The following is a 26,265-nucleotide window of genomic DNA, read 5'->3' as shown; positions in this document are numbered from 1 at the left end:
AACAGTTCAATTTTTGTTTTATCGGACCAGAGGACATTTCTCCAAAAAGTAAGAACTTTGTCCCCATGTGCACTTGCACACTGTAGTCTGGCTTTTTTATGGTGGCTTTGGAGCAGTGGCTTCTTCCTTGCTGAGCAGCCTTTCAGGTTATGTTGATATAGGACTTGTTTTACTGTGGCTATAGATACTTGTCTGTCTGTTTCCTCCAGCATCTTCACAAGGTCCTTTGCTGCTGTTCTGGGATTGATTTGCACTTTTTGTGCCAAAGTACGTTCATCTCTAGGAGACAGAATTCGTCTCCTTCCTGAGCGGTATGATGGCTGCATTGTCCCATGGTGTTTATACTTACTATTGTTTGTACAGATGAACGTGGTACCTTCAGGCGTTTGGAAATTGCTCCCAAGGATGAACCAGACTTGTGGAGGTCTACAGTTTTTTTTTCTGAGGTCTTGGCTGATTTCTTTTGATTTTATTTGTAAACTTCTGACTCACTGGAATTGTGATATAGTCAATTAAACGTGAAATAATCTGTCTGTAAACAATTGTTGGAAAAACTACTCGTGTCATGCACAAAGTAGGTGTTCTCAACGTCTTGCCAAAGCTATAGTTTGCTAATATGAAATCTGTGGAGTGGTTAAACAATGAGTTTTAATGACATCAACCTAAGTGTATGTAAACTTCTGACTTCAACTGTACAAATATAAAAACAAAATAATTGATTGCATAGGTATTCTCCCCATTCTTCCCCCCCCCCTTTAATATGACACACTAAATCATCACTGGTGCAGCCAGTTAGTTGTAGAAGTCATGTAATTAGTTAAATGGGGATCTGTTTTTGGAGGCTTGTGTGCAGTCAAGGTGTTTCAATTGATTGTAGTAAAAATACAGCTTTATCTGGAAGGTCCAACTGTCAGTATCCTTGCAAAAGCTAAGAAGACAAAAGAACTCCAAGCAACTCCACAAAAAGGATATTTATAAGTACAAGTCAAGAGATGGATACAAGAAAATTTCTAAGTCACTCAATATCCCTTGGAGTACAATTAAGTCCATCATCAAGAAATGGAAAGAATATAGTACAGCTGTTAATCTGCCTGGAGCAGGCCATCCTCAAAAACTGAGTGACCGTTCAAGAAGGGAAGCCACCAAAAGACCAGTGTAGGAGTTACAAGCTTCAGTGGCTGAGATGGGAGAGACTGCGCGTACAACAACTGTTGCCCAGGCGCTTCACCAGTTGCAGCTTTATGGAAGAGTAGCAAAGAGAAAGCCACTGTTCTGTGCTGTACAGTTATATAGATCCAAACATTTTCCCAACACTTTCCTACCATTTGCCTACCTGCCTTCTTGAACTATAGAGTTGCATTTGTTATTTTTCTAGTGTATCTTTGGACAATGGTTCCATTATCTCTGCAGATGGTCTTTTAAAATCCTGGGTTTCAGACCATTGAAAATGAATTTTGTCAATGTTCTGGAATATTTTATTAATTTGTGGTAATATTACTTTGTTTTGTGTGTGAGTTGTGAGTATTGTGTGCACCTTGGTTCAAAATTGAGCTTGTACAATCTTCCAACAACGATTATTTGTCTCACTGACCTAAAATAATTGAGTAATGCACTTAGCTTTCCAATCTAATGGGACTATTTCTGAATCAAGAAGACTTTAATTACCTTCCTGTCTTTTCATTTAGTAACATTTATTATCGGAGTACATATATGTCGTCACATACAACCTGGAGTATCAAGCAGTAGTAAATCAAGGCAACTGGGTTTGCTGTGCTGTCTAGAAGACGTTTTGCCACTCATCCATGAGTCGTCTTCAGTTCTGATAAATGGTGGGTAGTTTTCAGGCTATAAACTGAGTTGTTTAAGGTATAGCAATCACATGAGGGTTGCTAAGAGTTGTAGAGGTAATGAGAAGGTCATTAGTCTTTCCATGAATGGAGGTGTGAACTCTTCAACACGTGCCAGTGGTAGACCTCATCACAGCACAGAATCAGCTATCTGTAGTAACAACATATTAGAAGCGTAAGCAGAACAACTTAGTGTGAAAGTTTCCGCTGCTTTGGCTAGTGCCAGAGCACCCCCATCCAACCTCAGTTCACGAGAGGAAGGCACTGACACTGCTCAAAAAGGACCACAATATCACTATCTTACCAGTAGACAAAGGTAGGTGTACTGTTGTTCTCAAGACAGCAAATTACCACTACAAAGTATACATGATTCTTAATGATACTAAAGCATTTGAAATACTTAAGGGGGATCCTACCAGTTGCTACAAGAAGATCATAGACTGTTTGCAAAATTTAGAGAAAAATAAAGTCATTGATCAGGTCCTTTGTCATTGCCTCTATCCAGGAGAAGCCATCCCATCCTTATATGGACTCCCCAGGATCCATAAGCAAAGAATTCCTCTCTGGCCAATTGTGAGCCGCATTAACTCAGTTACTTATAACATTGCGAAATGCCTTGCCACCATTATCACCTCTTTGGTCAGCAACATGCCACACCACATCCAAAATTTCACCGAATTTGTTGAGAAAGTTTGGCATCTGAAGCTGAAAACAGACGAGACTATGGTTTCATATGATGTTACGTCTTTTATTCTCATCTGTGCCCACTTCAGAAGCTTTCAATACAGTAAGAAAATGGCTACATCAGGATTGTACCCTGGACAGTAGAACTACACTCAACTGGGATTAGGCATGTACTCCACTCAACCTTTGTCTCAATATTATCTATTTCAGATACAAAGATGTCTTCTACAGGTAGAAACATGGCTGTGCCATGGGTTCACCGGTGTCTCCCATTGTAACCAACTTATACATGGAAGAAGTAAAAAGGACAGCCTTGAACATCTTCCATGGAGCATCACCCAGTCATTGGTTCAGTTATATGGATAATACCTGGGTCAAGGTCAAAATCCATGAGGTGTAAGCCTTCACAGAACACATCAACTTGGTAGATAATCACATCAAATTTACGAGGAGACGTTGAGAACAATAGACTGGCATTTTTAGATTGTGCTGTACATATTAAAGAAAATGGACGTCTAGATATTGAAGTTTACAGGAAACCAACCCACACAGATCAGTACCTGCAGCTTGACTGTCATCACCCACTGGAACACAAGTTGGGGGTTCAGAACACTACATCACCACGCCGAGAATGTGCCCACCAATATTACAGTAAAGACAAGGAGTATAAGTGAGAGAAGCCTTGAAAACTTGTGGCTACCCTGAGCTTTCATCAAGACAGCAACAAAAACCAGCAGGGACATCTGCCCAACAGAGGTAAGGAGCAAAGCAGGTGGAAAAACAGTCATCCCATATATAGCTGGAGTTTCAGAGAGGCTTTGAAGGATTTTCAACGAACGCCAAATCCCTGTGTTTTTCAAACCTACAAACGTACTCAGACAGAATCTCGTCCACACCAAGGATCCTATACCCAAGCAAACAGAGCAATATTCTATATGCTATCCAGTGCAATGAGAACTGCACAGATCTGTATATTGGTGAGACAAAACAACCACTTCACAAATGGATGGTCCAACACAGGAAGGCTAACACCTCAGGTCATGATTTGGCTGTATATTTACACCTAAAGGACAAGGGACACTCCTTTGTTGAAAACAATGTATGCATTCTGGACAGGGAGGACAGGTGTTTTGAAAGAGGGGTTAAAGAAACCATCTTTGTCAAACTGGAAAACCTATCTCTGAACAGAGGGGGTAGGGTACGACACCACTTACCAGTTACTTATAATGCAGTCCTAACATTTCTACCCCATTGTCTCCACAACAGTTCATACCTCCATTCATGCAAAGATAAGACTAAAGACCCTCTCATTACCTCTGCAGCTCTTTTAATGACCCCCACGTGATTGCTATACCTTTAAACAACTCAGTTTATAAGCTGGAAAACTACCCACCGTGGATCAGAACTGAAGAAGCGTCTTGGATGAGTGGCAACACGTCTTCTAGACAACATAGCCAATCCAGTTGCCTTGATTTACTACTGCTTGATATACAATGACCTGGTTGACTGAGACCTTCATAGGTATACAACGCTGAGATTTTTTTGTCCTGCAGGCATACTCAGCAAATCTATAGAATAGTAACTGTAAACAGTATCAATGAAAGCTCAACAGCATAGAAGACAAACTGTGCATATGCAAATATAAATAAATAGCAATTAATAACAAGACCATGAAATAACAAGATAAATAGTCCTTAAGGTGACATCATTGGTTATGGGAACATCTCAATAGATGAGTGTAGTTCCCCTTTTGTTCAAGAGCCTGATGGTTGAGGGTGGTAACTGTTCTTGAACCTGGTGCGAGTCCTGAGGCACTTGTACCTTTTACCTGATGGCAGCAGCAAGAAAAGAGCATGGATTAGGTTGTGAGGATCTTTGATGGATGCTGCTTTCCTATGACAGCATTTCATGTAGATGAGCTCATTGGTTGGGCAGGCTTTACTGTGATGTGCTGGACAGAATCTGCTCCCTTTTGTAGGATTTTCCGCTCAAAGGCATTGATGTTCCCATACCAGGCCATAATGCAGCCACTTTCCACTACTCATCTATAGAAGTTTGTCAAGGTTTTAGATGCCATGCTCAGTCTCCACAGACTCCTAAGGAGGTAGAGGTGCTGTTGTGCCTTCCTTGCAATTACATTTGTATGATGGGTCCTGGACAGGTTCTCTGAGATTGTGACACCCAGGAATTTAAAGTTACTGATCCTCTCTGCCTGTGATCCTCTGAGGAGGACTGGCTTATGGACCTATGGTTTCCCTTTCCTGAAGTCTACAATCAGTTCCTTGGTCATGCTGACATTGAGAGGTTTTTGGGATGTTTGACTCTTTATGCTATTAATACCTTGATTACTCTTGCTTAGGCTGTGTTGCTGATTTATTAGTTTCTCAGTGTCCTGGATGTTGTCATTCTCTATTGTAAATACCAAAACAGACTAAATATTTAGTATCTAGACCAAAGTGTTTTTATACTAAGTGTCTTTGTATTCTATATTATGTTCTTCTAATATTGACCCTGTTACGTGCACTATTTTTGGTTTTATTTTTAAAGATTTTTACTCTTATCATTGCAAGGTAAAGTTGAAGACTATTTCTACCAACTATGAAAAAAATTTACTTGAGTGGCATTGTGATTTGGACTTGATACATTTTTTTTGAGTTTGAATAGAAAATTTAGATGATGGTACAAATTATGCTTTATTCCCTCAGGTGTTCATTGCATTTTACATTGTTATTCACAAATTTACTCCCTTTTTTATTGCAGTTGATAGGTTCAATAGGTACATTTAATGTCAGAAAAATGTATACAATATACACCCTGAAATTCCTTTTCTTCACAAACATTCACGAAAACAGAGGAGTGCCCCAAAGAATGAATGACAGTTAAATGTTAGAACTCGACCCACGCATAAGCAGCAGTAAAGTGATGAAACCCCGCCCCCCCCCCCACACCGGCGAAAAAGCATCAGCATCCCCCACCGAGCACTCAAGTGTGCAGCAAAGCACCAATCAAAACAGAGACTTGCAGTTTCCCAAAGACTACTCGTTCACCTGGTAATTCGACATACCACAGGCTCTTTCTCTCTCTCTCCCTAATAAGGGAAAAAGAGATGTCCCCATTTCACATCAAGAGGGGAGACATAACAAATAACTCACGGATTTATGATGTTAAGTCTGTTGCGTTGCTTTTTTAGAACTCCATGCCCAAAGAACTCGGGTCTGTGAGCACACAGCCAGCAGCAAGTTCGCTGTTTACGATCTTCTGTCTCCCATGATGCATCAGGTGGCGGCAGCACTGACTTTGAGTCCACCCACCTCCGGAACCACAAAAATCCGGCACCCTGGTGAGCTAGTCTACCAGGCCACATTCTTGGCATATCGAAAAATGGCTGGTTGTGAGGCCCCGAGAGTGGGTCCCATTTTCGCAAAGAACCGAAGTCAGCATGTAACTCCAGGTCAGGGTCTTCAAAAGAACCTTGAAAAGGAAAAAAAGAGATGTGAAAGATAGAAATAGAGCTGCTTTCGAAGATGCAAGCAAAGGAGTTGCCATGCGGTGCCATGGTCCTCCTGAGCTCTGCCCACTCTAATGATAGAGTAAAAATCTTGAAATATACAATAATAGTACACGTAAAGGGTCAATATTAGTAGAACACAATGTAGAATACAAAGGTCAGATATAATTCAACAGTGGCAAATTATATATTCTTTCATTTCTTTAAATTATATTTGTAATGTATAAATCTGAGTTCTGTGTGTTGTGACCTTTTCGTATTCTCACCTTTTCGTGTTCTCTCTAGTGAATTAAGACTCCTCTTCTGACAATAAAGAACTGAATTGTGCGACACCTGCTGTACTGAAAATACATTATAAATATACAAATGAGTGTAACCTATTATAGTAATTATTCAAAGCTGCTTAGACTGCTCAATGTGATGTAGACAATCCCTGTGTTCATAGTCATATTTTATTAATCCCGGGGGAAATTGGTTTTCGTTACAGTTGCTCCGTAAATAATAAATAGTAATAGAACCATAAATAGTTAAATAGTAATATGAAAATTATGCTAGTAAATTATGAAATAAGTCCAGGACCAGCCTATTGGCTCAAGATGTCTGACCCTCCAAGGGAGGAGTTGTAAAGGCTTTGGCTTAACAGATGAAGGCACAGTTAAGAAGAGGCGAGCCTTTTTCTTTTTTGGTCTAGAGAAGTCAGATGGGTTCAGGATACCTTATGGTTCCCTCGATGGCTATGTTATAGCTGTTTAGGTAATGGAAATCTGCCTTTCCAGAATTCTCAAGTCATGACCCAAAGATTTGAGTTACAAAATTTGTTGGAAGAGGAGGAGAGAAAGTAATAACAAATGTTTTTGAACCTGTGTTTTTGATGCATATGTAGATGATGTGGCATGGTGTTTACAGAAATTGGGATATTGTAGAAATGAGAGTTCGACAAAAACTTGTAGTTGTTAGTAATGATTGATCAGTTGGGAGGTTACTAAGAATGCAAACACCCAATCACAGTCCCAAGGTAATGTGAGGGATGACCTAGTTTTCTGCTAAATGTTTTCTAATATTACATTCATAATGTTCCTTATTAATCCTTTTTACAGTGGTTCAGGCAAAATGAGTGTGTATCGGGTCAGAGCTCTGTGGAAGTTAAGAGAAAGGATAAAAGGAACAGATTCTGGCAAGGCTGGTAGTTTTGGACTACACAGGCGCTGAAAGTGTCAGTGTCTGAGACCTAACCTCAGCTGCAAATAAAAAGAGGGAAGGCTCAAGGGAGCAGCCATTGTTTGAGTGTGCCACTGATAATGTGAAGGCTTTGGCTTAACAGATGAGGGCACAGTTAAGAAGAGGAGTCTTTTTCTTTTTTGGTCTAGAGAAGTCAGATGGGTTCAGGATACCTTATGGTTCCCCCGATGGCTATGTCTGCGGGAAGTGCACTCAACTTCTGTGGCTGACTGATCGGTTCAAGGAATTGGAGTTGGAGTTTGATATTCTCAGGATCATTCAGAAGGCCAAAGATGCTATAAATGAGATTCTTTTGAAGAGGTGGTCACACCCAGAATACAGGCTTCAGACAGTGGGTGGATAACTACCAGGAGAGGTAAGGGTATTAAGAAGTCAGTGCAGGGTTCTCCTGTCACCTTTCCCTCAGCAGCAAGTATACCCCTTTGGATACTGCTGGGCGGGAGGGCAATGACCCATCAGATCACGACAGCAACCACCAGGCTGGTGGCACTGTTGCTGGCTCTGAGCCTCAAAGGAAGGGTAAAGTCAGGCAGTGCGTTAGTTATAGGGGACAGAAAGGAGATTCTGTGGCTGCAAAAGATACCAGCATGGTGTGTTACTTCCTGGGTGCTAGGGTCTATGATGTATCAGAGTGACTGCAGGATATTCTCAAGGGGGAGGGGGAGCAGCCAGAGGTCGTGGTGCATATTGGCATCAATGACATAAGCAGAAAAGGGGAAGAGGTCCTACACCGTATTGAGTTAGGAAAGAGGCTAAAGAGAAGGACCTCTGAGGTTGTAATCTCTGGATTACTCCCTGTGCCACGGGCTGTTGTGGGTAGGAATGGGATGATGGCACGGCTGAATGAGTGGCTACAGAAATGGTGCAGAGAACATAGTTTCACCCCTTTTTCTTGAGAAAGGATGACAAAAGGGACAGGTTGCACCTGAACTGAGGGGGGAACCAGTATTGTGGCCAGGAGGTTTGTTTATGCTACTAGGGAGTTTAAACTAGTTTTTCAGAGAGCTGGGAACTGGAGCCTCAGGTCAGTAAGGGAATGATCAGATCGGAAGGTAGATGTCAGGGAAAGTATTGAAAGGCAAATTGAAGTAACAGTTATGATGGGTCAGATAGTTTATAAGTATGTATATTTTAATGCTAGGAGTGTAATGGGTAAAGGTGATGAACTTAAGAGCATGGATCAGTATGTGGAACTACAGTGTCGTAGCCATTGCTGAAACATGGTTGAGAGAGAGGGGCTTTTTGATTAATATAGCAGGTTTTTTTGAAATTTTAGAAAAGTTAGAGGAGGAGAGGAGGTGGAGAGTATCACAGCTACACTCATAAGGACATATAATGGAGCGGTCAGACACTGAGTCCATTTTGGTGGAATTCAGGAGTAGGAAGGTTGCAATCTGGGATATTGAGGAACAGATATGTAATCAGATTAAGGAAATGTGTTTTAAAAATATAATAGGGCTGATGTCATGGGGATTTCAACTTCCCATATATAAACTGGGACCTTCTTAGTGTAAGGGGTTTTGATGGGGCAGAATTTGAGTGTATCTGGGAAGGTTTCGAGAATCAGATGTGGATGGTCCAATGAGATGAACTGTACTGGACTTGGTGTTAGGTAATGAGCTTGGCCAGGTAACTTGACCTTTCAGTGGTTGGAACAGTTAAGGAACAATGACCTCAACTCCTTATCTTTCAGGATAGCTATTGATAAGGATAGGTATGCTCCTTATGAGAGAGTTTTAAATTGTAGGGCAAATTATGAGGGCATTAGGCAGGAACTACGATGTGTTAATTGGGAACACCTTTCCTCTGGCAAATCTACATCTGAGATGTGGAGGGTGTTTAAAGAACAACTGCACAGAGTATAGGAAAGGTATATTCCTGTTAGAAGGAAGGACGGGGATGGAAAGATGACAAAACCAGGATGTCCAGAGAGGTGATTGAATTTAGTCAAGGAAATAAAGGAAAAATATGTAAAGCCTCAGAAACAACAGGAATTCTGCAGATGCTGGAAATTCAAGCAACATACATCAAAGTTGCTGGTGAACGCAGCAGGCCAAGCAGCATATGTAGGAAGAGGTGCAGTCGACGTTTCAGGCCGAGACCCTTCGTCAGGACTAACTGAAGGAAGAGTGAGTAAGGGATTTGAAAGTTGGAGGGGGAGGGGGAGATCCAAAATGATAGGAGAAGACAGGAGGGGGAGGGATAGAGCCGAGAGCTGGACAGGTGATAGGCAAAAGGGGATACGAGAGGATCATGGGACAGGAGGTCCGGGAAGAAAGACGGGGGGGGGGGGGTTGACCCAGAGGATGGGCAAGAGGTATATTCAGAGGGACAGAGGGAGAAAAAGGAGAGTGAGAGAAAGAATGTGTACATAAAAATGAGTAACAGATGGGGTACAAGGGGGAGGTGGGGCCTTAGCGGAAGTTAGAGAAGTCGATGTTCATGCCATCAGGTTGGAGGCTACCCAGACGGAATATAAGGTGTTGTTCCTCCAACCTGAGTGTGGCTTCATCTTTACAATAGAGGAGGCCATGGATAGACATGTCAGAATGGGAATGGGATGTGGAATTAAAATGTGTGGCCACTGGGAGATCCTGCTTTCTCTGGCGGACAGAGCGTAGATGTTCAGCAAAGCGGTCTCCCAGTCTGCGTCGGGTCTCGCCAATATATAAAAGGCCACATCGGGAGCACCGGACGCAGTATATCACCCCAGTCGACTCACAGGTGAAGTGATGCCTCACCTGGAAGGGCTGTTTGGGGCCCTGAATGGTGGTAAGGGAGGAAGTGTAAGGGCATGTGTAGCACTTGTTCCGCTTACACGGATAAGTGCCAGGAGGGAGATCAGTGGGGAGGGATGGGGGGGACGAATGGACAAGGGAGTTGTGTAGGGAGCGATCCCTGCGGAATGCAGAGAGAGGGGGGGAGGGAAAGATGTGCTTAGTGGTGGGATCCCGTTGGAGGTGGCGGAAGTTACGGAGAATAATATGTTGGACCCGGAGGCTGGTGGGGTGGTAGGTGAGGACCAGGGGAACCCTATTCCTAGTGGGGTGGTGGGAGGATGGAGTGAGAGCAGATGTACGTGAAATGGGGGAGATGCGTTTAAGAGCAGAGTTGATAGTGCAGGAAGGGAAGCCCCTTTCTTTAAAAAATGAAGACATCTCCCTCGTCCTAGAATGAAAAGCCTCATCCTGAGAGCAGATGCGGCGGAGACGGAGGAATTGCGAGAAGGGGATGGCGTTTTTGCAAGAGACAGGGTGAGAAGAGGAATAGTCCAGATAGCTGTGAGAGTCAGTAGGCTTATAGTAGACATCAGTGGATAAGTTGTCTCCAGAGACAGAGACAGAATGATCTAGAAAGGGGAGGGAGGTGTCGGAAATGGACCAGGTAAACTTGAGGGCAGGGTGAAAGTTGGAGGCAAAGTTAATAAAGTCAACAAGTTCTGCATGCGTGCAGGAAGCAGTGCCAATGCAGTCGTCGATGTAACGAAGGAAAAGTGGGGGACAGATACCAGAATAGGCACGGAACATAGATTGTTCCACCAACCCAACAAAAAGGCAGGCATAGCTAGGACCCATACGGGTGCCCATAGCTACATCTTTAGTTTGGAGGAAGTGGGAGGAGCTAAAGGAGAAATTATTAAGAGTAAGGACTAATTCCACTAGACGGAGCAGAGTGGTGGTAGAGGGGAACTGATTAGGTCTGGAATCCAAAAAGAAGCGTAGAGCTTTGAGACCTTCCTGATGGGGGATGGAAGTATATAAGGACTGGACATCCATGGTGAAAATAAAGTGGTGGGGGCCAGGGAACTTAAAATCATCGAAAAGTTTAAGAGCGTGAGAAATGTCACGAACATAGGTCGGAAGGGATTGAACAAGGGGTGATAAAACAGTGTCGAGGTATGCAGAAATGAGTTCGGTAGGGCAGGAGCAAGCTGAGACAATAGGTCGGCCAGGACAGGGAGGTTTGTGGATCTTGGGTAGGAGGTAGAAACGGGAAGTGCAGGGTGTGGGAACTATAAGGTTGGTAGCAGTGGATGGGAGATCCCCTGAGTGGATAAAGTCGGTGATGGTGTGAGAGACAATGGCCTGGTGCTCCTTAGTGGGGTCACGATCGAGGGGTAAATAAGAGGAGGTATCCGCGAGTTGTCGCTGTGCCTCGGCAAGGTAGAGGTCAGTACGCCAGACTACAACAGCACCCCCCTTATCGGCGGGTTTAATAATAAGGTTAGGATTAGTGCGGAGGGAGTGGAGAGCAGAGTGTTCCGAAGGAGTGAGGTTGGAATGGGGACAAGGTGCGGTGAAGTCGAGACGGTTGATGTCCCGTCGGCAATTGGCAATAAAGAGATCCAGAGCAGGCAGAAGACCAGAGTGGGGTGTCCATGAAGAAGAGGAGGGTTGAAGACGGGAGAAGGGGTCATCGGTGGGGGTGGAAGAGTCCTTGCCGAAGAAGTAGGCTCGGAGACGGAGACAGCGGAAGAAAAGTTCCGCATCGTGGCGAACATGGAACTCGCTGAGGTGTGGGCGAAGGGGGACAAACATGAGGCCCTTACTGAGAACAGAGCGTTCTGCCTCCGACAGTTGAAGGTCGGAGGGGATGGTAAAGACCCGGCACGGATGAGAGCTGGGATCAGAGGGGGGAGGGGGGAGGCTGGTGGTAAAGCCTCAGAAGTCAGGATCAAACAAAGCCTGAAAAGAATTAAAGAAGGGAATTAGGAAAGGCAGGAGGGGCCATGAAAAGCCCTTGGCAAGTAGGATTAAGGTGAATCCCAAGGCATTCTGTACATACATCAAGAGCAAGAGGATAACGAGGGAGAGGGTGGGATCACTCCAGGATAAAGGAGGGAGCATTTTGTTGGATACAGAGAATGTGAGTGAGGTACTTATACTTTACCAAGGAAAAGGATTTAAGGAGAATTGAGGGATATGGACATGGTAGGAAGAAATAGTGTTTGGGTGTTTTTGATTTGCTTTTTAGCTGGTTCAGCACAACATTGTGGGCTGAATGGCCTGTGCCTGTGTTGTACTCTGTTCTATCAGTAGTGAAATCAGCAGGTTAATGTGCTGTGCAGTTTTAAATGGATTAATAAACTTGGAATTTTCTAGGAGGTATCTTGAGTAGTGCGTTTCATAGTCCCTTCTGGGTGGTTGAACATAATTTGGAAACAATTTAAGGGACATTTGAAGTATTTTTACTGTTTAATGCAAAAAATAGCCACTTTGGTATTGGGTAGGTAATCTGTTTCAGAAATGTTGAAGTGGAAGTATCTGTAATATTGATCTTATTAGTTACTATCCTGAGAGAAAAGACTTGAAAATTCTAGCTTGGGAGAAATGTGACAGTGTTTCCTTTCTACCTTTGGTATTTTGAACAGCTTTCTCCTGGACCAGTGGTTCCCAACCTGGGGTCAACAGACCCCTTAATGGAGTTGGTCCATAATATAAAAGAAGTTGGGAACCCCTGTTCTAGACCAAATGTCTAAAGTTACTGAGTCACTCCTGCCGCCAATCCCCATTTATTTTCGTGAAAATCCCTCTTTCAAATTTGTATATTTCCACTGGGTAAATAAATGAGTGTTCTTCTGAAGGATGTATGCCATAGTTAACCTTAGCCCCTTCAGTTCTGAAAAAAAAAATCCAGATTTTGATTCTAGTACCTTATCCAGTGATGGCTCCTTCTGATAACGGTTTGGAACATGTTGGACAAGGATTAAAATCTGAAACTTGAGGATTTTATCCCATATCCCACTTGCATTAAAGTTAGCCGTATTCCTGGAGAAATTCTTTACTGAACCAAAGATCAGGTGCTCCTTGTAAAAGTATATCAAAGCAATATTTGCTACTGATCAGAGTACAAGCAATGTTTTGTAATTAATACTTAGTTTTTACTGTTAACTCTGAACTAGTGGAAATTAAATTCTTGTTTTTTAATCCAAGTTTACTGTCAAATAAGAAATATAGAGTTCTTGGTTGAATTATTTGTATAAACTAGAATAAGCTCAGTTCTAAAGGTGGTCAAAGTAGATTCAATAGCAACTTCAGAAAATTGGATACATATTTGGGAGAAATTCAGTATCAACTTGACTATGTAGAAGTAAGTGGAGTACCTCAAACAATTCTTTGTGCTGAAAGGGAGAGGGATTTAAAATTGACAGTTGGAGAGTTTTTTAAAAAAGGGTGTTTTTTGTGATTGGTTGAAACTAGTCCTTCCATTTATAATATTTCAAGTTTTTGCCCTTACTGGTAATAGTGCTTTTTTTTCCCAGATTTCCATTTTGAGAACTTTTCTAAGTGAATTACCTTGATTGCTCCACCCACAAATAAACAACTGTTATAACTATACAGGAAATAATAAACTAAATTGAATTGTTAAGAAATGTTTTGAAATCAGTTTGTGTGACTCTTGGTTTTCTGGCTTTGACCTTAAGGCTTTCTTTGATTTGAGTTTTGCTCTTTCAAATGCTTATTGAATTGAAAATTGTTTTTTGTTGTACATCACATTAAAAATCTGCTTCAAGTAATGAACCATTTCTTTTGAAACTTTGACATACTTGCAATGGAATTGTTTCCTTTGTGGGGGATATACTTTATTGTCGCCAAGCAGTTGATACTAGAGCGTACAATCATCACAGCGATTTTTTTTTTTTGCAAATCTTAATGGGTAGAATTTTGTAAAGGAACAAACTGAGAAAATCTGCAGATGCTGGAAATCCGAGCAATACACACAAAATGCTGGAAGAACTCAGCAGACCAGGCAGCATCTATGGGGGGGAAAAAAAAGTACAAGTCCTGCCGAAGGGTTTTGGCCTGAAACGTCGAGTGTACTTTTTTTTTCCATAGATGCTGCTTAGCCTGCTGAGTTCCTCCAGCATTTTGTGTGTTATGTAAAAGATATTAGTTTTAAAACTAATTGTGACAGAATAGTAGATTTTGGGAGACCATCATAACAGGAAAATTGATAGAGAACAAAGTATTTTATTGCTAGGCTAAGAAATGTTGGCAACATAATAGAAAATAGACCTTGTAGAAGAGAATAGAAAGCTGAAACTTTTCACTTTGCAAAAAGCACTGTTGAACAAACTGAATGGTAGAAAGACCCCATAGCAAAAAGAGTGGGAATATTTACTTGGACTGGTTTGCCTGTTTCGTAAAGTTAATTGTGTTCACTACATGTGACCGCATTCAATCAAACTCATTGGATTTAGCGTTGGAGAATGTAGAAAGTTAACACAAATTCTCCTTTCTCCAAGTGCTGGCAACTATCATTTGGATGAATGGGCTGGCTTATTTAATGGTATCGTTTCAGATGATTCCGCAAAGGTACTTACTTGGCACATCTATCATCTACTGTATTAAGTCCAAGTAGGACTCCTGAAGTGTTCAAAGAAGCAATGCAAGATGTAAATAGGAGGGGGTAGAATACTTGTATGGATGTGGACAGACTAAAGGATAAAAATGTGATACACTTCTACAGTCACTTTTTAATTTAATGTTGCAATTACCATAGAAATCATAGCTCTTGTTATTCAATGTTTCAAAAGGTATTTTCATCGTTTAACAAAAGGTAATGCCCTATTTCAGTAAATACTTTGTTTGGTATTTTGTAGAATAAGGGTTCTTAAGAGCCTCATTGTTTATGTAAAGAACATTATTTTGAAGTAGATTTGGTGGAAAATATCTCTTGTTCCTGGCATGCATTGTTGGCAAAACGACCAATGTACTATAAACTTCCATGGTAAGTTGAACAAATCAATTTTTTTTAATGATGTTGTTTGCGTGGAACCTTGACATTTCTTAATTTAAAGAGATTTATTTTATGTTTGTGTACATGTATTATCCTCCATCAGCTTTTCACTACACCATACCCCATGTTTACCATTTTTTTTTCTAATTTTATGCACAGCACATGCTCTGAAATTTGGGGACTGAGTACACCTGGTACAGTAGATCAGTGGGATACAACAGGCCTTTACAGCTTTCCTGAGCAAACCAGGTGAATATACAGTCACTAAAAGCTCTTCTTCCACCTAGTGGGCTGTTGGGATTAACTGGTGTTGGTCATTTTAGAATTACCAATGTTTGAATTCACTCTTGGTGTCTTTGGCAGATTAAAAAATATGCAACAAAGCAGTGGTTAAAGTATAGAGGTCCATCAACATCTGAAAAGTGGTTATAATGTTTTCCTTTCCAGATGCAGATGTACCCAATATTTACATCTAGGACTTTTCTTTCACTATGTACTATGTGGGGAAAAAATCAATTTGTTATTTACAAGTAACAAATGTAAGTTTTCAAAAAGGACTAAATTTACTGGCAATTACTGCATAATTAAAAAAAATTGTTAACTTATCACAAACTTGGACTTGTTTTCTATTTCTGATAGCAATGTATAGATGTAATAATGGACTGTTTTTACGTACTACTGGCCATTTTATAAATGATGGGTAAATCTGACAGCTGAGTACTTCTATGGTACTGAGACTTTTGGTTTGTTCTTGTATGTTTAAGATTTTGAGTCTAATATTCCAAGATGCAACTTTACTATTGATTTTTATTTTACATTTGGTTCTTGACAATCATGGTGGAATCTGATTGAAAATTTTGGCACAGGCTTAAAGTACTCCACCATGATAAAATGGTGGCCCATGTATTTTTGATTGTTAGCAGCATCGAGAAAATAAGTAACTCCCAATGCTGAGCCATGAATGTATATGAAAAATGAATGACTGCTAATCTGCCTGAAACCATGATCATCTACAAACAGGTATGTCAGTGCAAAGAAAGAAAACGTCTTTCTAGAAAAAAATTCTGTCAATTTAGAAGATGTCCAAAAGGCCCTAGGAGATGTCTTGTTGTTATGCTGATCAACAGTTCTTGAATTATCATTGGTAAAACTAGTTCAATCTATACATTTCCTTTTCCAAAAAGTATGTCCACGTCTAGGCTAACAAAGTTATGACTTGCCTCTAAACTCAGGTAATCTAAACTGGCAAGCTCCTGCATTGTGTGTGCTAAGCATCATTTTGCCCTTAATTTAATCTTGGTTTATTAATCTTCATCTGTTAACAATTATTTCCAGGTCATGTTAGTTTTGAGAGAAATTTGCGGAGCAGTTTCATCACCATGTAGGCTAAGATAGCATCTTAGTGGAGGAGAGACTGGGTAGGCTGAAGTAGTGGTGGCCAAAGGGGACCCTGATAAAGATATGCAAAATTGAGAGGAATTGAGAGGTATAGATAGGGTAGATGTTAAGAAATTTTCTCCCATGGCTGACAGAGGCCATAAGTTTAAGGTGAGGAGTATAGAGATTTAGAGGGGATCCGGGGAAATAATTTTTCATCCCTGAAGGTGATTGCATTAGCTGAGGGTGATTAGAGGCAGGCACTCTCTAACATTTTAAGAAGTATTTGATTTGCCAAGGCAGTTGATGGACCTGTTTACCTCTTATGACCTACAGCGTATAATGGAGGTTTGGTTGGAGATGTGATACTGGAGTTTGTTTGCAATTTGGAGATGAGTTAAAATTGCTTAAGCATTTACAGTAGGTCAGGTAGTTTCTGTGGAAGGCAATTTATTTCAGTCTGATGGTTATGGGAACTGGAAATGATAAATTCAAAGATCTGGAGATGAGGAAAGATCAGAAGGAAACCTTATAGGATCAAAAGGGGAATTAAGGAAGGAGAGTAGAAAGTGTTAAAGATGTAACAAAATGAGGCGCACTGAAGAGGTACAGATAAGTGAAACAATGATTTGAAATTGAGTTAAAGCTAAAATCTTGAAAGATGGAGCAAAAGGGGAACATGGCTTTGGCAGGCAGGATTAAGGAGAATCACAAAGCTGCCTTTAAATCTATTAGAAACGGGAGGGTATCTAGGGAATCAGCGAATCCACTCAGAGGCCAACAGGGAAACTGTGGAACCAGGAGATGCGAATGGTGTCTTGAATTCTTAACAGTATTTATTAAGGAGAAAGATATAGAATGAAGTTAGAAGGATACACAGTTCTCCTGCAACATGTTTGCATCAGGAAAGACAGCATGTTAACAAAAAGTGGATAAATTCCAAAGGCCAGATGGTAAGCATGCTATGATACTATGGAAAGCAAGTGAAAGGATTGCTGGGTTTGTATCTTCATTAGCCTTTGGAGACATGCCAGTAAAGTGGAAGATAGTGGATATTATTCCCTTTTTTGAAAAAGGGAGTTTGTATAAACCCAAGGACTTGTAGGCCAGTGAGCATTGCATTGGTGGTAGAGAAAATATTGGATATTTGTTCATTTTGGAAAGACAAAGATGTCTGAAGGGAATCATAATAGTTTTGTGTAGGGAAAATCCCATTGCGTAAATCTTGATAAATTGGTAATAATGAGTTTCTGTTGAGATTAACTCAGAAAATTGAAGGCAGGGCAATAGACATAGTAGGCAAGGCTTTTGATATATAGTAGGCTGATCTATCAGGTTGAAGTACATGACCTGAGACATGTTGGCAACCTAGATCCACAATAGGCTTGGTGCTAGGAGACAGGGCAGCAGTGAAGGGTCGCTTGTCTGACTAGAACACGAATATGTACTAGTGGGATTGCTGATGGGACTTGGTGTGAAATGAAAACACAAGCAGTCTGATAGTCAAGTTCACTAACAACACAAAAATTGGAATAACGAGGTCAAGAACATTGTAGTTTAGAATAAGAGGAAGACTGAGAATTGAAGCTATTGGTTACAAGAAGCTGAGGTTTACCCTTGTGGAATACTAAATGTATTTCCTCCAAGTCATCCAGTTTACATTCATTCTTACTTTTGGAAATACTTAACAATTATGTAAGTGAGACTTAGCTGCATTTGTTATTTGGTCATGTGGTCATTGCTTTGGAATGCCTAACCGATGAGTTATGCGTATTATTCCGACAATTTACAGTGTCTGGCAGGTACTAGCTTAATTATGTTCACATGCATGCATCCAACTCAACTTTCAGTCACTTTGTTACAAAACAGAATAGAAATAATACTCAAAAATTTAAAATGCAGCTGATAAAATGTGTAAACCATTTTTTTTTACATCTTGGAAAATGTCCCCCTTGAAGGAAGGGGTCCAGCTGAATCCAGTTATTCTTAAGAAAGCTTTCTGAATAGTATTATAAGTAAATGTCCATAAAGCTATTTGACCATAATACATAGGAGCAGAATTAGGCCATTTGGCATATTCAGTTTGCTCAGCCATTCCATTGTGGCTGATTTATTATTCCTTCCATCCCATTCTTCTGCCTTCTGCAGGCAGCCTTTGACCCTTACTAATCACCCTTCACTTTAAATATCCCCAATGACTTGACCTCCATGGCCATCTGTGGCAATGAATTCCACAGATCCACCATCCTGTGGATAATGTCCTCGGTAGTGCAATTGATATAATAGGGACCGAAACACTCCTTGCAAATTCAAACATGGAGTTGCAGGAAATACTTGGAGGGTCTGGGTGAAAGTGTTTGCATTTGATGGCTTGTTCATGACTTCAAGAGAAAGGAAACTGAGGTAATTTGAAAGGCCAAAAGGGACAAAGCTGGAGTTCAGCTGGCTAGTAAAAAATTGTATCCATTTGAAGTCATTTGATGTTTGTGGACATAAGGCAGATTCATCATCACTGAATAGTTGAGATCTTTTCATTAAATCATCTTGTATCTAACTGGCAGTCAAATTCTTTGGTTTCTTTGCTCAACAGCAGCTAAATTTGCTTTCTAGTTATCTGTTTTCCTCACCAATTATACCTTGGTGCAATAGTTTTAATTCTTTAGTTGTCTTAATTTCTTAAAACCTCCCCTAGAATTTCCATACTTATTTTGTTTCTTTGTTATGCACCTTGCAATTGCCATGGGGCAGGGCTCCTTTATTTGTCTTGTATTCATTAACCTCTATCTTTAGTCATTCGCCAGTAAATGTTACTTTCCTATCAAGGTCTGATGTCCACTTTGTTCTGAAATCAGTTTTCAATGAAAGACTGGTTTGTTTCTACTATTTTACCGATGAGTACAGTATTTGATTCCAGTTTACCCCAAGTAAAATCCTTTTGTGTATGTTGTGGTTGTCCATTGTGTCTGACCATGACAAGAGACCTATGTGGGAGAGTTTTTAAAGTGGAAAAGCTGTTCACTGGGGCAGTTCCTCAGATGTCCGGGTCCAGTGACACGAACAAGTGTCACAGGCTGGGGTCTTCCTTGGTTGCAGTGGATGACCATGTCAGTCCACTCTTTAAGAAGGGAGGAAGGCAAAAGAAAGAAAATTACAGGCAGATTAGCCTAACCTTAGTGGTTGGGAAAGTGTTGGAGTCTATTGTTAAGGATGAGGTTTTGAGGTACTTGGAGACTAATGATAAAATAAGTAAAAGCATGGTTTCTGTAAAGGGAAATCTTGTCTGACAAATCTGTTTGTTCTTCAAGGAAATAACAAGCATGGTGGACAAAGGAGAGGCAGTAGATGTCATTTTCTTGGATTTTCAGAAGACATTTGATAAGGTGCCACACATGAGGCTGATAACAAGATAAGATCCTATGGCTTTTTTGGAAAGATACTGACATGGATAGTGGAATGGCTGACGGGCAGGAGGCAGCAAGTGGGAATAAAACGGGTCTTTTCTGGTTGGCTGCTGGTGACTAGTGGTGTTCCTCGGGTCAGATTGTTTGTTAATGATTTAGATAATAGAATTGATGGCTTTGTGGCAAAGTTTGTGGATGATATGAAGATGGGTGGCGGGGCAGGTAGTGCTGATGAAGCAATGCGATTGCAGTAGGACTTAGACAAATTGGAAGAATGGGCAAAAAAGTGGCAGGTGGAATATAGTGTTGGGAAATGTCTGATAATGCATTTTGGTAAAAGGAACAAATGTGTGGACTATTATCTAAATAAGGAGAAGGTTCAAACATCAGAGGTGCAGAAGGACTTGGGAGTTCTCGGGCAAGGCTCCCAGAAGGTTAATTTACGGATTAAGTCTTTGGTAAAGAAGGCAAATGCAATGTTGGCATTTATTTCAAGGGGAATAAACTATAAAAGCAAGGAGGTAATGCTGAGCCTTTATAAGACACTAGTCAGGCTGCATTTGAAGTATTATCAACAGTTTTGGACCTGTCCTGTATCTCAGAAAGGATGTGTTGTCATTGGAAAGGGTCCAGAGGAGGTCCACAAGGATGATTCCAGGAATGAAGGGGTTAACATAGGAGGAGTGTTTGGCAGCTTTGGGCCTGTACTTGCTGAAATTTAGGAGAATGCAGGGGGGGATCTCATTGAAACCAGCCAAATGTTGAAAGGACTAGATGGGGAGGATGTGGAGAAGATGTCTGCTACAGTGGAGGTACCCAGAAGTAGAAGACACAGCCTCAAAATTTAGAACAGAGGTAAGGATAAATTTTTTTTTTCAGTCAGCAAGTAGTAAATATGTGGAATGCTCTGCCACAGACTGCGGTGGAGGCCAAGTCCGTGTGTATACTTAAGCCAGAAGTTGATAGTTTCCTGATCGGTCAGGGCATCAAAGGATATGGTGAGAAGGCAGGGTGTATGGGGTTGAGTGGGATCCAGGATCAGCCGTGATGGAATGGCTGGGTGGAGTGGACTTGATAGGCTGAATGGCCTAATTCTGCTCCTATTTCTTATGGTCTTATATACACCTGCCTTCCTGGACATTGAATCTCACAGTCGATCTCATCCGCCCAGTCTGCTGGAGTTGATTTTACGTGTTAGGATAGGTATGTTCCTATCTCACTAGGGTGTAAGGCCGGCCGGCTACCCTTACCTGGTTTAGCTGCCTGTCAAAGCAGTGTATCAGGGTGTAGCTGCTGCCACATGCAAACAGCTACTTGGAGCCACAGGTTAGAGCTGAGTGTCTTGTGGGGTTCAAAGGTGAGTGAGCTGCTCTGGAATGGACATCACAAGCCCCTTCACCAGAGGTGCTATCCCTCCCTATACACCCCTCCTTTTGTATATAATTGCTCTTTTAATACCTAATGATATTATTCCTTTTCATGCCTACATAAGCATCCTAAAATATAAAGACAAGTCATAGAATAATACACCGTGCAAACAGGCCCTGTTGCCCATCTGGTCCATGCTGACCACACCATCCCTCTTACTTGTCTCAGTTGCCTGCTTTCAGCCTATAACCCTCCATGCATCACTCCTCCTCTCCCCCCACCTTATACTGGCTTCTGCCCTCTTCCCTTCCAATCCTGATGAAAGGCCTGAACTGTAAACATTGACTGTTTATTCCTTTGCATAGATCCTACTTGACCTGCCGAATTTCTCCAACAGTTTGATGGAATTGTGCAAGATTTCCAGCATCTGCAGAATCTGTTTTCACAAATTCCACTCCATCTAGGCCATTTACTCTGTGGGTGGTCCAATCAATGACAGGAAAATTGAAATTTTCTCATTAGCACTACCCTTCTACCAATTTCTTAACACATTGCTCGAATTCTTCCTGACTGTTGGAGCTCCCTATCAAAATGATAACTGACAATGGTGGGTCCCACCCCTACCATTCTTGGTGTATTCTTGGTCTCATTGCCACTTAAAATGCCTGGACCTAATTCTTGATTCCTCTACAGATTCCTCTGTCTGTCTCAGCCTTCAGTATGTCTACTGTTTCAGCCTCTGCTTGTCGCTGAGTAGAGAATTCCAAACATTCACACTTGAGAGAAGAATTTCATCTCATTGGGATAGGATATACCTCTGAGTTTGTCTTCAGGTTTAAGATCTCTTCTGAACCTGATGGTATCATATTCTGCTGAAGTATGTGGTCCTGTCCCATAATTTGTGGTTTATTATGTGCAGGTTGATATGGGAACAAACATGTTGGCAACATCAGCATATGATTAAGGGAATAGTTTGGGAAAGAGAAATCTTTTTTTTTAAATTTTGGGATACTAACATTGATAATAAATTTACTTTGAACCACCCTTTTGTCCCAGAAAAAAAGTACAATTATGTCACCATGTACAACCCTGAGATTAATTTTCTTGTGGGCATTCACAGTAAATACAAGAGACACAATGGAGTTAATGAAAGACTGCACCTTACGAGACGGACAGATAACCAATGTGCAAACGATAACATGCTGTGAAACAATGAAAAAAAATAAGAACATGAGATAGTGAGTCTGTAGGTTATCGAACCACTTCAGTGTTGGGATGATTGAAGTTGAGTGAAATTGTCCCTTCTGGTTCAAGAGCCTTATGTTTGAGGGGGAATAATTGCTCATGAACCTGGTATTGTGGGTCCTGAGGCTTCTGTACCACCTCCCTGTTTGCAGCAGTGAGAAGAGAGCATGGGTCGTGGGTTCCTTGATGATGGATGCTGCTCCTGATGTGCTCGATGAAGAGGAGGGCTTTACTTGTGATGGACAGGGTGGTTTCCAATACATGCCTGTAGAATGGAGATTTTTAGAAAAATAAAACTATTATGAAAAATGAGTGAACTTCTATGAATTGCAAGTTACAGCAGGAATCATGAATGGAGTCAATAACCAATTAAAAGAATTATATAAGCACATAGCTGGAGATCGGATGAAATAATGGAGGTTTATATAGGTAGATGCAAACTAAATATTCTCATGTGTAACTAAGGCTTGAATTTTTGAGTTTTAATGCATTTTAATGAAGCTTGCTGAAGGTCTACTGGGAAAAAAATTCTATTTTTCTTCACAAATATAATGGGCCGACCCATATATTTTACAATTTGATTGTTGAATGCTGCATTCGCTTTCCAGAACACACACATCTACTAATCAGTCCCATTGGACGGTAGGACTGTTGGTGGAAATGGAGGGGGAGGAAATAAACTGTGTGTGTGTGTGAGATAAATTGCACTAAAGAATGAAGAGTGAAGGTTGTCTGAGATTACAACAGGATGTAGATGAACTGGGGAAGTTGGGCAGGAAATGGTAGATGGAATTTAGCTCTGACAAGTTTGCAATGTTGCACTTTGGGAAGAATAACCAGGGCAATGTTGGAGATCAGAGCAACCGTGGTATACAAGTGCATAGTGATGGTGCAGGTTGACAGGGTGGTGAAGAGGGTGTTTGCTGTCATCAATCAGGCATTGAGTATAAGAGCTGGAATGTCATATTATAGCTGTACATATTGGTGAGACCATATTTGGAATACTGTACTCAAAGTTCAAAGTAAATTTATTGTCTTATGTGCATACATATGTCACCATATGTGAGATTTGTTTTCTTGCAGACAACCACAGTAAATACAAGGAGCACAATAGAATCAATGAAGGACTGTACATAACAGGATAGACAGACAACCATTGTGCAAATACAAAATAAAATAATAAAAGAAATAAATAAACAATAAATATTGTAAACATGAAATGAGTCCTTGAAAGTAAGTCTACAGGTTGTGGGAGCAGTTCAGTTGATAGTGTGAGTGAAGTTCGGTATGAACCTCTGTGCACCTGGGTATAGGATATTATTAAGCTGGGAACAATGCAGAAAGGATTCACAAGGTTATTGCTGAGACTGGACGTGTTGAGTTATAAAGAGAGACTGAATGGGCTGTTTTTTTTCCCCCCCCTGAAGCACAAGAGATTAAAGGGTATAAAATGAAGGGACATAAACAAAGTGGTTACAGTCTTTGCCTCAGGTTAGGGGAGTCCAGTCTAGAGGCATAGGTTTAAGTGAGAGTGGAAAGATTTAAAAGGGATCTGAAGAGTAGCTGCTTCTATGCAAAAGGGTGGAGTATACATACGAATGAGCTACCAGAGTTAGTGTTTGTGGTGGGTAGTTATGATATTTAAAGGGCATTTGGACATCTAGATAGGAAAGAATTGGAAGGATATGGGATAAACAGGCAAATGGACTATTGGACGACTTGTTCAACACAGATGATTTGGACCAAAGGGCCCATTTCCATGCTGTATAATTTGGACTACATGTAGGAGTGAGTTGAGAGCGAAACAATTGACGTTTCATGTTCATGACCATTTACCAGAACTAATAACCAATCTCTTCCACCTTCAACCCCTCAATGATCACTAATTTCAGTTTTTTTGTAAAAGGAAGTAATTTGTGTTATGGAAGTTGTTTTAAGGAGTGGTACAGAAACAACAGTTGGTGTAATATTCTTTGCAAAAGAAATTTGTGGATGTAGTGCACCAATTTGTTGGTGCTTTAAATTAAATTTATTAGCATTGTAAACAGAAACACGTAAAAGGAAGCGGAGTTTTGTTGGATACTGATGTTTTTGATCTGGGCAGTCAAGAATGAGGCATAAAACTTGGTTATGATTGATTATTAAACACTAAGAGAACAGAGGGATTAGGAAGGAGAGTAGCAGAAGGAGAGCTTAGTAGTGAGGGAAGGTGAAGGTGGAAAGAGAGCAAAGAGAGACTGAATTAAATGTGGTCTAGTCTTATACCAATTTGCAAATTAGCAATAAATTCATTCAAATTCTTTTACTTGATTCAACCAATAAGATGGCCCCAATTCAAGTAATGATACCCGCAATTATAGAGAAGTTGCTACAAAAGCAATTACAACCAGTAGAAAACACTGAACAATTGAATATACATAGGTAGCTATATAAAAATACAAACAAGCATATGAAAATTAAACTCAAGTCACATTTTCTTGTAAGTAAAGTTGGGCCTCTGCTGAGGTAACATTGAATTTTGGTACAGTGCAATCAACAATGCCAGTGATTTGAGATGAAGTGCTGTATGGAAAACCATCAGCTTTGCTGGAGTGAGCAAATAGAAATAGTCACAATCAGGAAGGGTATTCATAGAATATTCCAGTGTTTAAAAATAATTGAAAATCATAATTTTAATATCAAAGAATTAAAAATGATCAGAAAGGCAATGCTTCAAGTTCAAAGTTCTCAAATATATTTCAAAGGATTATATGTTTTGTATCTGTACTTAAAGGTTGGGAGGTGCTTTGGGAAGCCTAGCTGTTAGATGGCTATTTCAAAGAATTGGCATGGGCATGATGACCTAACCATGCCTTAATATGTTAAGATTCTATGATACATTGTATTTTGGATAGCTAGTTTGTACCTGTACAGATCTCAGCAATGTAAGTGAAGAGAATTCACATTACTGAAAATAAATTCCTTTGTAAGATTAGAAAGTTTTGAAACCAGCAGCTTTAATTACAAAGTTAATATGAGAATTTCTGGCTTGCAAATCAACAGCCATGCAAACTGGGAAACTGGGTGTTTGTGTCTTGCTGGTACTCAGTAAAGGACAGTGTGCCCAATCATCTGTCATTTTGGACAATAATGCACATGCACGCTTCACATGAATAGAAAAAATAATCAGGTTAATCAGTGTATTGGAGAAGCAATTACTGTTTCAGAATTGGAATATGTTATGGATATAAATGGTTCTAAGTGGTTGAGGCACGAGGCACAAAGTGATTAATCTATAGTAGGGTAAAAGATATGTGGTGCAAGGTAAGAGTGTTGGTAATGATACAAAAATATAAAATATAATGCTGTAAGGTGCAATGGCAAGGTGCAGTAATCCCAGTCTGAATTGTTGACTTGAAATTGAGTGTAGAAGGCACAGTAAAATGGAAGTTCAATGTCCTCTGCTTTTACATATCTGGAACCAAGTCTTTATTATTCAGAATCCATTCAAGTGAATAGAAGTGCTGGAAGTGTTGATCATGTTGAAGATGAAGTATTGACAGTAATCTGTGGGACAGGAGCAGTTAGAGTAGCAGGTAAGGGGGAGGGCATATGTCATTGAATATATTTAAAGTGGAGTTTGATAGGTTCTTGTTCAGTTACAGTGTCACGAATGGCTTTGGATGCCAAGTCATTAGGTATATTGAAAGTGGAGGCTGGGTTTTTCATTAGTCAGGGCATCTACGGAATGAAAGGATGATAATGGGGTTGAGAGGGAACCCTAACCCTAACGCAAATCAGTCCTGATGGAATGGCAGAGTAGCCTCAATGGGCCAAATGGCCTATTTCTGCTCCTATCTCTTATGGTCTTGTTCAG

General features: G+C 40.6%; 1 protein-coding gene across 2 annotated transcripts in view; it reads left to right on the top strand.

The window, feature by feature from the left end:
- Positions 1-26,265, top strand: part of smad2 (SMAD family member 2) — a 123,168-nt gene that overhangs the window by 35,583 nt on the left and 61,320 nt on the right. The window contains exon 2 of one of the 2 annotated variants that reach the window (XM_063042590.1): positions 15,178-15,267. The exons of the other annotated variant lie outside the window; for it this stretch is intronic. Within the exon in view, the coding sequence (XP_062898660.1) occupies positions 15,178-15,267 (90 nt within the window). The remainder of the gene's footprint in view (positions 1-15,177; positions 15,268-26,265) is intronic. 2 annotated transcript variants of the gene reach the window in all.

This window comes from Mobula hypostoma, chromosome 3, assembly GCF_963921235.1.
Source record: "Mobula hypostoma chromosome 3, sMobHyp1.1, whole genome shotgun sequence".
Taxonomy (NCBI): Eukaryota; Metazoa; Chordata; class Chondrichthyes; order Myliobatiformes; family Myliobatidae; genus Mobula; species Mobula hypostoma.
The sequence above is the reverse complement of the archived record's forward strand: the minus strand, read 5'-3'. Positions and strand labels throughout refer to the sequence as shown.